Source organism: Solanum pennellii, chromosome 7 (assembly GCF_001406875.1).
Source record: "Solanum pennellii chromosome 7, SPENNV200".
In the NCBI taxonomy this organism is placed as follows: domain Eukaryota; kingdom Viridiplantae; phylum Streptophyta; class Magnoliopsida; order Solanales; family Solanaceae; genus Solanum; species Solanum pennellii.
Window position 1 is genome coordinate 2476194 of NC_028643.1, and position 12115 is coordinate 2488308.

General features: G+C 34.6%; 1 protein-coding gene across 2 annotated transcripts; it reads right to left on the reverse strand.

The window, feature by feature from the left end:
• Positions 1-88: 88 nt before the first annotated feature.
• On the reverse strand, positions 89-11318 carry LOC107024524 (LRR receptor-like serine/threonine-protein kinase ERL2). Of its 2 annotated transcripts, none has more exons than XM_015225513.2 (16): positions 11094-11318; positions 9250-9576; positions 9031-9159; positions 8724-8931; positions 7858-8004; positions 7623-7697; positions 7444-7515; positions 6898-6969; positions 6624-6695; positions 6464-6535; positions 5633-5704; positions 5115-5186; positions 2926-3069; positions 1791-1862; positions 1205-1351; positions 89-527 (listed from the first exon to the last, which is right to left on the reverse strand). In XM_015225513.2, the coding sequence occupies exons 2-16, from the start codon at positions 9481-9483 to the stop codon at positions 340-342; spliced, it is 1776 nt and encodes a 591-aa protein (XP_015080999.1). In that variant the 5' UTR covers positions 9484-9576; positions 11094-11318; the 3' UTR covers positions 89-339. The 2 variants fall into 2 exon arrangements, with proteins under 2 accessions (XP_015080999.1, XP_027774564.1); XM_027918763.1 differs by lacking the exon at positions 11094-11318 and adding an exon at positions 10424-10553.
• Between the last annotated feature and the right edge of the window lie 797 nt (positions 11319-12115).

Below are 12115 nucleotides of genomic sequence, written 5' to 3' on the forward strand. Positions count from 1 at the left end.
GTTGGAATTTTTAGCATTAGTACAGTTTTGATATGCTTTTCTGTTGAAGCAACGGTAAAATCATCTCCGTGATGTAGATAGTTTATCCTAATGCAAAGTAATAGCCATTTATACTTTCAGATAAATTGTCAACATCACACCCGACCCTTCCCCCTGACAGAGTGAACGTGGGTTGAAATACCAGAAAACACATATAACTATTGGCAAAACAGAAAAAGAGGATCTTTGCTCTTTATCAGACATTAGTATATGCAGATAATAGCCTATTGGTGTTATTCTGTCTATCTACACACCAAAATAGCTGTCTATCTATAGTTTTATGCCTAAGGTAAACTATTTTCATTCATTAGGACGATATCGCACAAGATTCGGAAGGGTTGTAGCTTGAAGTTTCTTGATTTCAGATGCTGTCACCCCACAATATTCTAGGTATAGCGAGCGCAAATTCTTGAGAGGCTTCAGGTGCTGCAAACCGTCACTGGTAATTCTAGAGTTTGAGACATTCAAAGAAACCAATGATGTCAATCCTGCATTTTCAGATGAAATGCTGTCAGTCGAATAGAAAAACCATGAAAAAGCAGGAATCAAAATCGCGCAAGGATGCAACTTTTTCCAATCAATCCGAGTGTTGGTTGACAGAGCTACCCGACACCTCCACCTATACAGATGACAAGTGAAGATGCACACAACTTTACGAACTAAATGAATGGAACTGGTGCACAAAGCATCTCGTGTAAAGAGAGCCCCAAAACAACTGTACCCCAAGGGGGACACAAGCATCAGTGGCTAATTTCATGGCTGCATCTACAAGCTCACTCCGAGACAACTTATATCGTTTCTTCAAGGTTCCCCTTATTGAAACACCTCAATGATTTTAAAAGAAGTATTCCTGCAGTTGGCTAGACTACTACATTCCTTTCTTAAGCCCTCCAAAAGAGAGTGCATGCGTGTGGAAGCACACACCAGCACTAAATTCGCCATCACAGTTTCGGAAAGCATTCACCATTGTATTTCGTTTAAGCTGATTGAGATACGTTCACATCAGTATGTCAAGAGAAACTTAACATACTAACGTCTATATTAAACTATGTTTGAAGTCATCTACTACCAATGTAGTTCCATATTAGTCATCCATAGCAGCAGTTTTGACGAGTAATTTATTCTGCTGTAGATGTTTCATGTACCGAATGAAATCAAAACGTACCTGATAGAAGCTCCAAGGCTGTATCTGATAGCTTCAAGTTCTGTGACAGGTTTAGCAACATCAGAGAAGTAAGATCCTTTATGTTCTTCACCCCAGCATCCGTCAACCGACCACCACAGAGGTCAAGAGATTGGAGGTTTTTGAAATCTGATGAGAGACATGCACATACTTGAGAATTTGGAAATGTAGTGGAGCTACAAGATTGGCTTGCCAAATTTTATCACGACGAATGGAAACAATGAGAGAAGACAACCACAAAGAAAATTGTTTGACGCTTCCCTCATTAGAAGGGTCGTTTCATACGTCAGTATTGGTATTGTAAGTTATAGATAGTAAGACTAAGAAGCAATTAACAGCTGAATCACTTAACATCAGACCAACTATAAAAGAGATCTAGTAGCAACGAAGAAATACTTCTTGTCGATAATTCCATTACCATATATCGCCAAGAAAGCTCATTCATACTACCCATCTGTAAAGAAATTCTAAGAACGTTCCTGCTCCGTATTCAGAACTTTAACATACACGAAAAAGAATTGTATTTTTTTACAGTACTTGCAAAAAATAAACGGTTGCTTCAACTTACATGACAGATATTTTGTCCCGGAATCTGTAATCTGAGCACCAAAAAGATCCAGATGAGTCAATCCAGTTAAACCTGCTCCCATATTGCAGAAAAAACTACATGTTAATGTTTCTAGTATAAACCAGAAAGCAATTGACCTAAACGGCTCCTACATATTATTGAGTAATCAAAAATTCGATCGGGCAAAAAAATCTCAAAAGCAGACTATTAGATTCACTAGAAAATATTGTAGAAGCTAGAGAACGGAGATGAAATTCAAAAGATCTGGCTCCGTACAATGAGAGTTGTCCCAGAAAAAAAAAGCAAAATGAATTAACAAACGGAAATTTAATAAAACCCGAAACGAACAGTAACGGTGAGGCTTTTATTCTGGTTATTACTACAAAGCGTCACTACAATTATAAAAAGAAGTCTTTCATGATAATTTGGAAGGCAACTACTTGCCGGTAGACGTACAATATCAGACTTCTGTACAAAAAATATAACTAATAAAAACAGTTCTTAATGTCAAAGTAGTCGCTACTAGAAATACATTCTGGTCATCTGGTGTTTCAAGGTTTTCCACTAATACATATATGGCACACCAATCATAATTCTCCTTGGCATGATCAGAATATCCGTAACCTGAGTTTGTCGACCTCCTATACTAGCAATATGTCTATTAAGTCCATGTGTTCAGAGAATAACAACATACCAGTGTAATCCTAAAAGTGGGGTCTGGAGAGGGTAGTGTATACACAGACCTTACACTTACCTTGGAAGGCAGAGAGGCTGTTTCCGATACACCGTTGACTCAATAAAAAGCATTAACAAAACACGGGAGAGAAGAAGTCATGTCAAAATAATAAGAAAGCATGGCAAAGCAGCCTTAAAAGGAAGAGCAACTACAACAAAATAGGACAATAATCGGGGTACAAGAAACTATTAACAGTAATACTACAACTACTAGTATGAAAGGATAAGTGACACAAAACTCAATTCTACCCACTAACATTCTACCCTTATTTGTGTTCTTCATAATCTTCTAAGGCCATGTGTTCGGTGTGTATAATGAAAATGGACACAAGATTGGGGATGAGTTAGATTTCCAAAATCTGCACCTTATATTAAAAAAGAAAGAGATTTTAGGGATTACTGGTGAGAACTGCAAGTCCCGAGTCTGTAATTTGACGAGCATCAAGGTTAAGTGACCTCAGAGAAGTCAATCCAGATAACTCTTTCAAACCACTGTCAATTACTGAGGTGAACGAGAGATTGAGATCCTCCAATTTCGTCAACCCTATAACATATCAATTATTAAAATCAGCACATCATCATATGTACGAGATAACAATTCAGAGCATCAAAAAGTTAGCTGTAATGCTTTTACAGGTCGAGAATGTGACAGATGTTATACACAATGCTCGACGGAATGCAGATTAACACACCAAGTCCTTTCTCCTACACCCACGATTTACTGCCGTAAGAGCTTATAATTTCGACTGAAATTTAAGCATTCGAATTTTGAAAATACATAAATCTTGATGTACAGAAAATCACTTGTAACAAATTCTATGTCAAGGAAGGTAGATTCAGTTTCTAGCCAGAAAAATAACAAGAACATGAGAACTCAATATACAGGGAAAAAGTAGAGGGGAAAAAACAGAACACAGAAAACACATGGAGAAGCTGGATAATGACTACTACCTCTATTCTAATTTATATAGCACACATCACTTTTTAGCTTGTCCCAAAAAGAACGACTCCTTTCTGTATTTAGGAACAAATTAATCCCTTTAATGAGATGATTTACCGCCACACAAATGCATGCCTTGTTTTAAACCACAAAGTTTCAAAAGTCTTTCATCCCTAAAACTCCATACAAAGTCGGACAGTGCCACATAATTTGGGATGGAATAAAAACTAATCAGAGAAAGGGACTTTTAAGTGCAATAGAGCACCAGAACTACAAGGCACTTTTCCTTTTTACTGCAAAAGGAAGCAGAACTGGAGTCTGATTTACACCTTTCTGTATTTAGGAACAAATTAATCCCTTTAATGAGATGATTTACCGCCACACAAATGCATGCCTTGTTTTAAACCACAAAGTTTCAAAAGTCTTTCATCCCTAAAACTCCATACAAAGTCGGACAGTGCCACATAATTTGGGATGGAATAAAAACTAATCAGAGAAAGGGACTTTTAAGTGCAATAGAGCACCAGAACTACAAGGCACTTTTCCTTTTTACTGCAAAAGGAAGCAGAACTGGAGTCTGATTTACATTAGAACCTTTAATTGATGTCCACAAGAACAACTGATGCTTTTGGCAGGTGGGTTTTTCCACAGGTAACCTGGATAACTACTTAACCTTGACCCACAAGGAGCGTATTATTTTGGCTATACGAAAACGAATTGCGAACTTGTTTAAATTCCAAAAACTTTAAGAAGTCTAGATGCACAAAAATGAGACAATGTGAAAGGAACAAATGATCAGACCCCTGAATTTTGGACGGATGAAAATGAATTGACCAACCTAGATTTTGCTCACAAAGAACTAAAAGATAATGTAAACAGGATGTACATATTCCAGTAGATCACAACTCACAACATGAAGATAAATATAAGTTCGTATGCCTTTTGAAGATTGGTAACAAGAAAGATCAGTTGCAAACTCAAGTAAAATTCTAAGTTTGGCATGTGTTGGCCTACTAAACAGACACTTCAAGCCAAAATCTTTAGGGGTCATACATAGGTCATTTGGTATGATGGACAAGCATAGATAGTCCTGGGATACAATTAAATTTAGTACTGTCTTAGCCCATGTGTGGTTACTAATCCTAGAATTAGTTATACTAGGATTTAGTTAATAATACTAGAATTAGTTATACCAGGATTAGTAATTAGTCCGGGATAAATTATACTTGCCAGAGGGTGTGATAATAGTACGGGGATTAGATAACACATGATAAACAATGAAAATGACAAAAATACCCTTAAGGATGCCTTTGTATAACTTATACCAACAAAACTTGTCTTCGAACCAAATTACCCCCAAGTATTTTTTGTAATCTGACTAACTTAAGTCCTCACACTAATCCTCTCATAAAGGCTAATAAACACGGGGCAAGCGTATTAACTTGTGATGATATATTGGTTGGTGAGATTTGATTATAAACTAATTAGGATTTGCACACTTGCACTTTACTTGCTGTTGTGAGAGCTGACATGAAAGAAAAGCAACAGACTTTTTTTAACATATATATCAAAATCATTAGGCTAATGTGATGCAAAAAGTCGCATGATATGATGGAAAATCAGTTGCTAAGTAGGGTAAACGGTCCAACCAGAGAGTTGAAGTATTCCATTCCTTCCAACTTCAGTATCAGACAGCTCCAAAGCTTTCAAGTTTGAAAGGCCTGAAAAAAACGGACGACATAAATCTGTAAAAGATAAAGAACTCTCTTTATGGTCTGGTGGATGCATTTAACCAAACTACATGGTGTTAATAATTTAGAGCTTCAAAAGTCCCTGTGAACAATCTCCAAGAGTGTCCAACAAGTTCAAATCTGCATGAACTTCACATAACATGCCTGTATATAACCATCTGTTTATTTGAGCTTTAAACTTGAGTCTGATATTCAGACTTCAGGCATTAGAACTCGACTAGGGGTCTTAATGACAAAGAATTGGACTAAACAAACAGCCAAAGGAAACATTGCGCCAACAAACCAAATATTGCATTGACTACATGATGAGGTATTCAAGACTACAATTTAATGCAGAAAAAGTAAATGTGTAACACTACAGCATCATGCTAAACAAAGAAAAGAGGAGAAGGGAAATAAACTATGTTTACGTATACCAGCTAAATGAGCGAGACCATCATTGCTAATCCTACAAGAATCCAAGTAGAGGCCTTCCAATTTTGTCATCCCTGCAACATTTGTAAAACTAGAAGAAGTAAATAACCAAAATACTGGGAGAAAGATGAAACATATAGAAGTAACCACCTCAACTTGAAACTGATTTTTTAAACCAAGGGATCAGAGGTAAGAGAACATCATTTTTAGCTATCCTGAAAGCATCTCAAAACTCCAAGATAAAGCAACAGCCGGTGAGCCAAATATCAACTCTAGATATACCGAGAGTTTGTTCAAGATGAAAACAAATAAGTTTCAGCATGTGAGCATTAAGTAGCAAGAAAGGTCATACTATTGCCAAATTTAAGTTTCGATCCCATAATGAGAGTGTCTCGACTCAACATGATCAATTGGATAACAACAAAACTCTCCACGAATATCAATAAAATGGAAGGTGTGACATCAAAATTACAACATTTTGGTCTGTTAACCGCAGACATAGAACTCTTGCATGACAACATTATCTAACTGAAACAGATTAGCAATTTGCTAATTTTCCAATTTCTGGCTCATTTTGCGAATGTTTGGATAAGAAACACTAGAGTGGGGGTAACAAATGACTTATTACATGCAAATAAAGACAGGTTATATTTTATATTTGACAGGAAAACAGACTCTTTTGGTGAAATAAGTTGATTCGTTAAAACTTAAAGCTTTTGGATCTTAGGATGCTATAGCATGATAGCATAGAGAGAATGGATTGAATTTCAGAGAAACTAAAGATAAAATGTCATGTAACCTCGGAAGGAGGAAATTCAAGAAAAATTACGGACCTTCTAGCTGTACCAAACATGTATCCGTGATATTGTTAAATCCCAGATTCAACTCTTTCAAACTGCTGAGTGCTGCAGATATAAAACAGTTGGCTAACAATGTGGAATGGTTTTGCTTTAGTCAGTTCTTTTTGGCAGATAACAAATGTCTTCCACTTACCCGAAAACTTCTCACATCCATCATCTAAAAGGTGACATCTATTGACATTTAGTGACTTCAACGAAGTGAGAGCTGCATTATGATAAAGGAACTATCAGTAACTTCAACAACGTGATGGAATCCCAGAATAGAGAAGTAATTCCCCGAAATATTCTCTTTTACTTCATAAAGTTTGTCCCGCAAACTAGGCCTAGTAAGTTAACATGGAAATAAAAACAGTAAAAGCAGCAGACCTGTGAGGTAATCCATAATAAAAACAGTAAAAGCAGCAGACCTGTGAGGTAATCCAAACATGACGCAGTAACAACAGACCCTTCCAAGTTTAGCACGACTAGTTTGTACAGATCTGTAAAAGAATGAAATATTATCAAATCCAGATTACATCTTAACCATAGAACAAAAAGGAAATGTTAACTTTACGAAAAGCAGCCGAAGAGACTATTAATTGAGCTTCTTACATACTTAAAAAGTTTGGAATTTATCAGACTCAAAAGGCTAAAACCGGTAACATAAACAACATAACAAATTGGTAAATAAAAAGATCATATAACAAATGAAAGACATGTTAAATGTTCAAATAAAATATCCAATATAGTAAAACCAGCGAAACTAGAAAAAGTGCAATGAGCCTAAGGCTTGGTTTTCATGGAAACAGACAAAAAAGCATAACACTTTTTTTTACAATAGAATCCAAAAGATGGGAACTTTAAAAGTAATGTGAGATCACCTACACCTAGCATGCAGGCAGTCCTGGTATGATCAATTAGAACAATCATAGGCCATCACAAAAGTTTATAACACCAAAAAAGGTAAGTGATACCTCTTAAATAAGACACTCCAACATTTGTTATGTCGTTACATGAAATCTGAAGTTCCTTCAAATTCACAAGCCCTGAAATATATCGTGTGAAAATCGGCAAACATTAAAGAAGCAACTCCATGAAACAAGCTCAAACACACATATATATAGGAAGATTTTAAAGTTCATCGAGAATATACCTGCAAGAGGCTTCAAGTCTGAATCCGTAATAAATTTGCAGTTTCTTATAGTGAGAGATTCAAGGTTCGTCAAACCTAAAAGTTAAAAGACACAAATGCATAAAGGGCAGCACTCAACCAAACAAAAGAGGAACATATGCTGTGCACTTATATGATCAGAAACAACAAAAATAGCCAAACATTAAAGACCACATAATGTTGTCTCCTCAACAAGAAATACGGGAAAACAACAAACCTTCAAGATGAATAAAACCTCCATGAATTAGAGGACATCGCTCAAACTCCAACTTGACTAGTTTCATTGAGCTAGATAAACTTTCCATTGAATCAGCACTGAGCCCATTGCATTTTCTAAAACTCAAGTATTTCAAATCCGTAAAACCTGAGCAACAAATATAATGGATCGTCATCGCCAGAAATTCTAGCACATAGAGCTTGCAGGTTGGGGTGGGGGAGATAGTGATATATCCACTTTGGCAAACAAGAGAAAATGATTCATTAAATCAAATTGATAACTCACATTATCCATAGAAAACAAGGAAATAGTTATTCGACCCCCAAATGAGATGGAAGTAAATTCATTGATGATTTTGGAAGCTCAAATTATGTGTCTGAATCTGATCAATTTTATCAAGCATGTAAAGCATTCCATTATAACCTGAGATTCAGTTTCTTAAGCTGCATCAAAAAGCAGATTACCGTAGTGTTGAGGCATCAATGGAAGATCCCTTTGGATGGATTTCTCAGATTTCCTTTTTTTTTTTTTATCTGAATAATAGAGAGTTCATAGAGGTTGGTATCCCAAAAATGTAAATGAAAAAAAGGTCCCTGGTAATTAGACTAATTATAATCCGATTGATAGAAGCAGAACTTCATAATTTATGATCCAATGTCGAAGATAAATAGCACTTGAAAGCAAATATAGAATTCAATTACAAATCTTTCTACATTCATGGTAATTGTGGAAAGCTATAACGGAGACAGTAAATAAAAGCAATTATATTAGCTTCATAATAGAAAATCCTTCTAAGTCGAATTAATTGCAAGAGATCAACATAGGTTAACATGTGATATATCATCAGAGGGAGTAGCAATAACTACCAGCAATGTGCTTTATGCCAGGGGCAGAAATTTTGTCGCAGCAATCCAAACCTAAGGCTTGGAGGTTTGAGCAATTCCTTAGGAGGCTTAAACCAAAATCTGTAACCTCAGTGCTAGAGATATATGCAGACAGTAATGATGATCCTTGTGAAGAAATGACATCCATCCATTTATTGTTTACTCTTGTATGTTCTCGCATGCACATATCCTATCAACAAAAAGAAAAACCATCAAATGAAATAACTAACTAGATCCCGTACTGAATCAACAATTAAATTTAAACTTCCAATACAAGCGAGGACTTTACATGCAGGGCGCAATCTCTAAAAGCCTCAATACAACTATCAGAAAGGCTGCATGAATCCACCAGATGGTTGAATATCAACTGGCTTATGTCTCTTGGGAGCATTGAAAATGAACGATATTTGTCGATGTCCTGTTAATACAGAGAGCATAAAATTTCCTGAGCAAACACGAAGTACTCGACCATGAATCCCAAAGGGATGTAGCGGAGATATTTAATCACCTTGCATATTTTACAGATGCATAATTCCATGAGGGACGGACAACGACTTTGTTGAAATTGACAACACGTAGCGGGCAAAAAAAGGGAGGACTCTAGCCATTTTGAGCTCCCAAATTTGAAGTATCTACCAGAAAAGCCTCTTCTAGTTATGTTCTCATCAGCATAGTGGTCTCTTTTACATGAACATACACTCCCCATCAAAGAATTCCCTTGAGAAGACTCGCTCAGTATCATTAAACGCTCCAAAAAGATGGGTTCTATGGCTCAATTTATAAATTGGCTAAACCTATGTCTGCTAAAATTCTGCATCAGCATTCAAAAGCTGTCCTGCAACAGAGATATGTATGTGTGTACACTTTTTAAATTCGACTGCTCTCCGTGAGAAAAAGAAAAAAATAATACATACGTAGGATACACTAAGAAATAAAATTCACTATGTAGATCATAAACTCCATTTCATTCTATCAGACAAGAAAACAACCTTAAAAGTCCACTTCCTGAACATTCTCATAGAAGTATACTCATACTATTGGTATGCATAAAAGGAGAGGGCTAAGAAACTTTCTAATAAAGTATAAACAAAATACAAGTAAAGTCTGAAAAAGAAACTTAAAAGAACATCATACTGCCAATAAAAAATGAATCCTCAAAAACATATATGCATGCAAAGAGAAACAAAAACTCACTCAAAATAGTTGCATGAGCACTAAAAAAATAAATAGTTACAAGAACAAAGTTTATTTTTGCACCTAAAATTTTAAATCCTTCAAGCCTCAAAATACTCCAACAAGATGACCATTTATCTACTTTCAGAAGATAAAAACAAAAAAATTGAATTTTATTGTCAGTTATGATGTGAACAATCATAGAAGGAAGAGGCAAGAAAGAACCAAAAGGTGGCAAGAACAGGAGAACTATTTGGGTATGTGCCACTTGTCCAAGTTCCTTTCTTTCTACTAGTCAAGCACACAAGATACATGTAAAGATTAAAACTTTAAAGCATAATAGACAAAGGGTAGGCAAAACAAACTTAAAAAAACATCATACTTTCAACAAAAAAGGGGGGAAAATGAACCATAAAAACATAAATGCATGCCAAGTGAAATAAAGACTCGCTCAAAAGAGTTACACTAGCAAACTTCCAGTGTCTATCTTTTGCACTAAAATTTCATACCTTGAAAGACCCAAAATATTCCAACAAAAAGACCCTTTATCTACTTTAAGAAGATAAATACAAAAGATTTGATTTTTAATGTCAGTTATGATAGGAACAAAATTAAGGAAGGAAGAGGCAAGAAGTAGCCAAGGTTGAGGCAAGAACAGGGGAACCATATGGGTATGTGCCACTTGTCCAAAAATACACCTATAAAGTTTGAAACTTAAAAGCATATAATAAAACAAAGAACATCACATATTGTCAATAAATGCATGCAAAGAGAAAGACACACACACACAAAAAAAAAATACATTAACAAACTTCCAGTGTGTATTTTTCACTAAAATTTTCATACCTCAAGACCCAAAGTAAGGAGAGGGCTAAAAGTTTCTTTCCTTCTACTACTACTCAAATACATATAAAGATTGAAACTTTAATGCATAATAAATAAAGGGTAGGAAAAAAAGTTCAAACAACATATTGTCAAATATAAAATGAACCCTAAAAACATAAAGTTTGAAACTTTAAAGCATAATAAATAAAGGGTAGGAAAAAAAACTCACAAAAAACATCATATTGTCAATAAAATATAAACCCTAAAAATCATAAATGCATGCCAAGATAAACAAAAACTCACTCAAAATAGTTACATGAACAAACTTAAGTTTTTTACACTAAAATTTCATACCTTTCAAAGTTTAAAGCCCCAAATACTCAAACAAAAGCACCCTTTTATCTACTTTTCATCAGAAGGGATAATACAAAAGATTTGATTTTGAATGTCAGTTATAATAGTAACAAAAAAAATTATACAAAGGAAGAGGCAAGGTGGTGGTAACAAAAAGGGAACTATTTTTGGGTATGTGTGCCACTTGTCCATATATTTGTATCAAAGTGTGGCAAATTTTTTCATGAGTCATTTATATGATTCTTGATTTGGTTATATAGTAGCAAGAAGATAAGAGAAACTTCATTTTTTTAAAATAAAATAAAATTATATGATCAAAAAGGTGATGTAACATTTTTTATTCCTAGTACTGTTTTTTATGTCACTGTGTTGTCCTATGATTTGTCAACCTATCATTATTATAATCATAGGTTTTAGATTTTCAGGCATAATATGTCTATGTTATCGATAATTTGATCGTAACTGATATTTATATTTTTCGATTTTGTATATGTTTAAATAAGTATGTAAATTAATATAAAATTCAATAGGTACACACATTTTAATTTTGGTGGATAGAGTTACTCAAGATCTAAAAGTGTGGCGTAGTGATCGATGAAGTAATTAAGAACGTTAAGGTCTCAGGTTTAGAATTCACTAAAAACACTAGATAAGTGGACAGAGTTATCTTGTTGCTGGTGAGAGCTGATAATCGTGACAGATATCTAATAAAATTATTCAAGGCACGTAAAAATTAATTCGAATACTATAATCACTTTTTTAAAAAATGGATACACACATGATGGATAAACTATATTACATTATATTTTTATGAAATGCGATTTTTTTTGTCAATCTTACATAAGGTAAAATGATTTATGCCATCAATTTGAATTACTTTATTTATTAATTTTATTTTTATGGATGTTTAATTATGTCATTCTTTTAATAGAAAAATATTTTTAAAATGAGAATTCTACTTGACATCATTTTCTATTGTTTCATCAAGAGTTATCATCTTTGTAGAAGTATATTTTTTTATT

Coding starts and splice junctions, on each gene's coding strand:
- LOC107024524 (XM_015225513.2), bottom strand. CDS start 9,483: ATGATACTGAGCGAGTCTTCTCAAGGGAATTCTTTGATGGGGAGTGTA. Junction 8,005..8,723: donor TGGCATAAAGCACATTGCTG/GTAGTTATTGCT, acceptor TTTGTTGCTCAG/GTTTTACGGATTTGAAATAC. Junction 3,070..5,114: donor TGGAATACTTCAACTCTCTG/GTTGGACCGTTT, acceptor GATATGTTATAG/GGTTGACGAAATTGGAGGAT.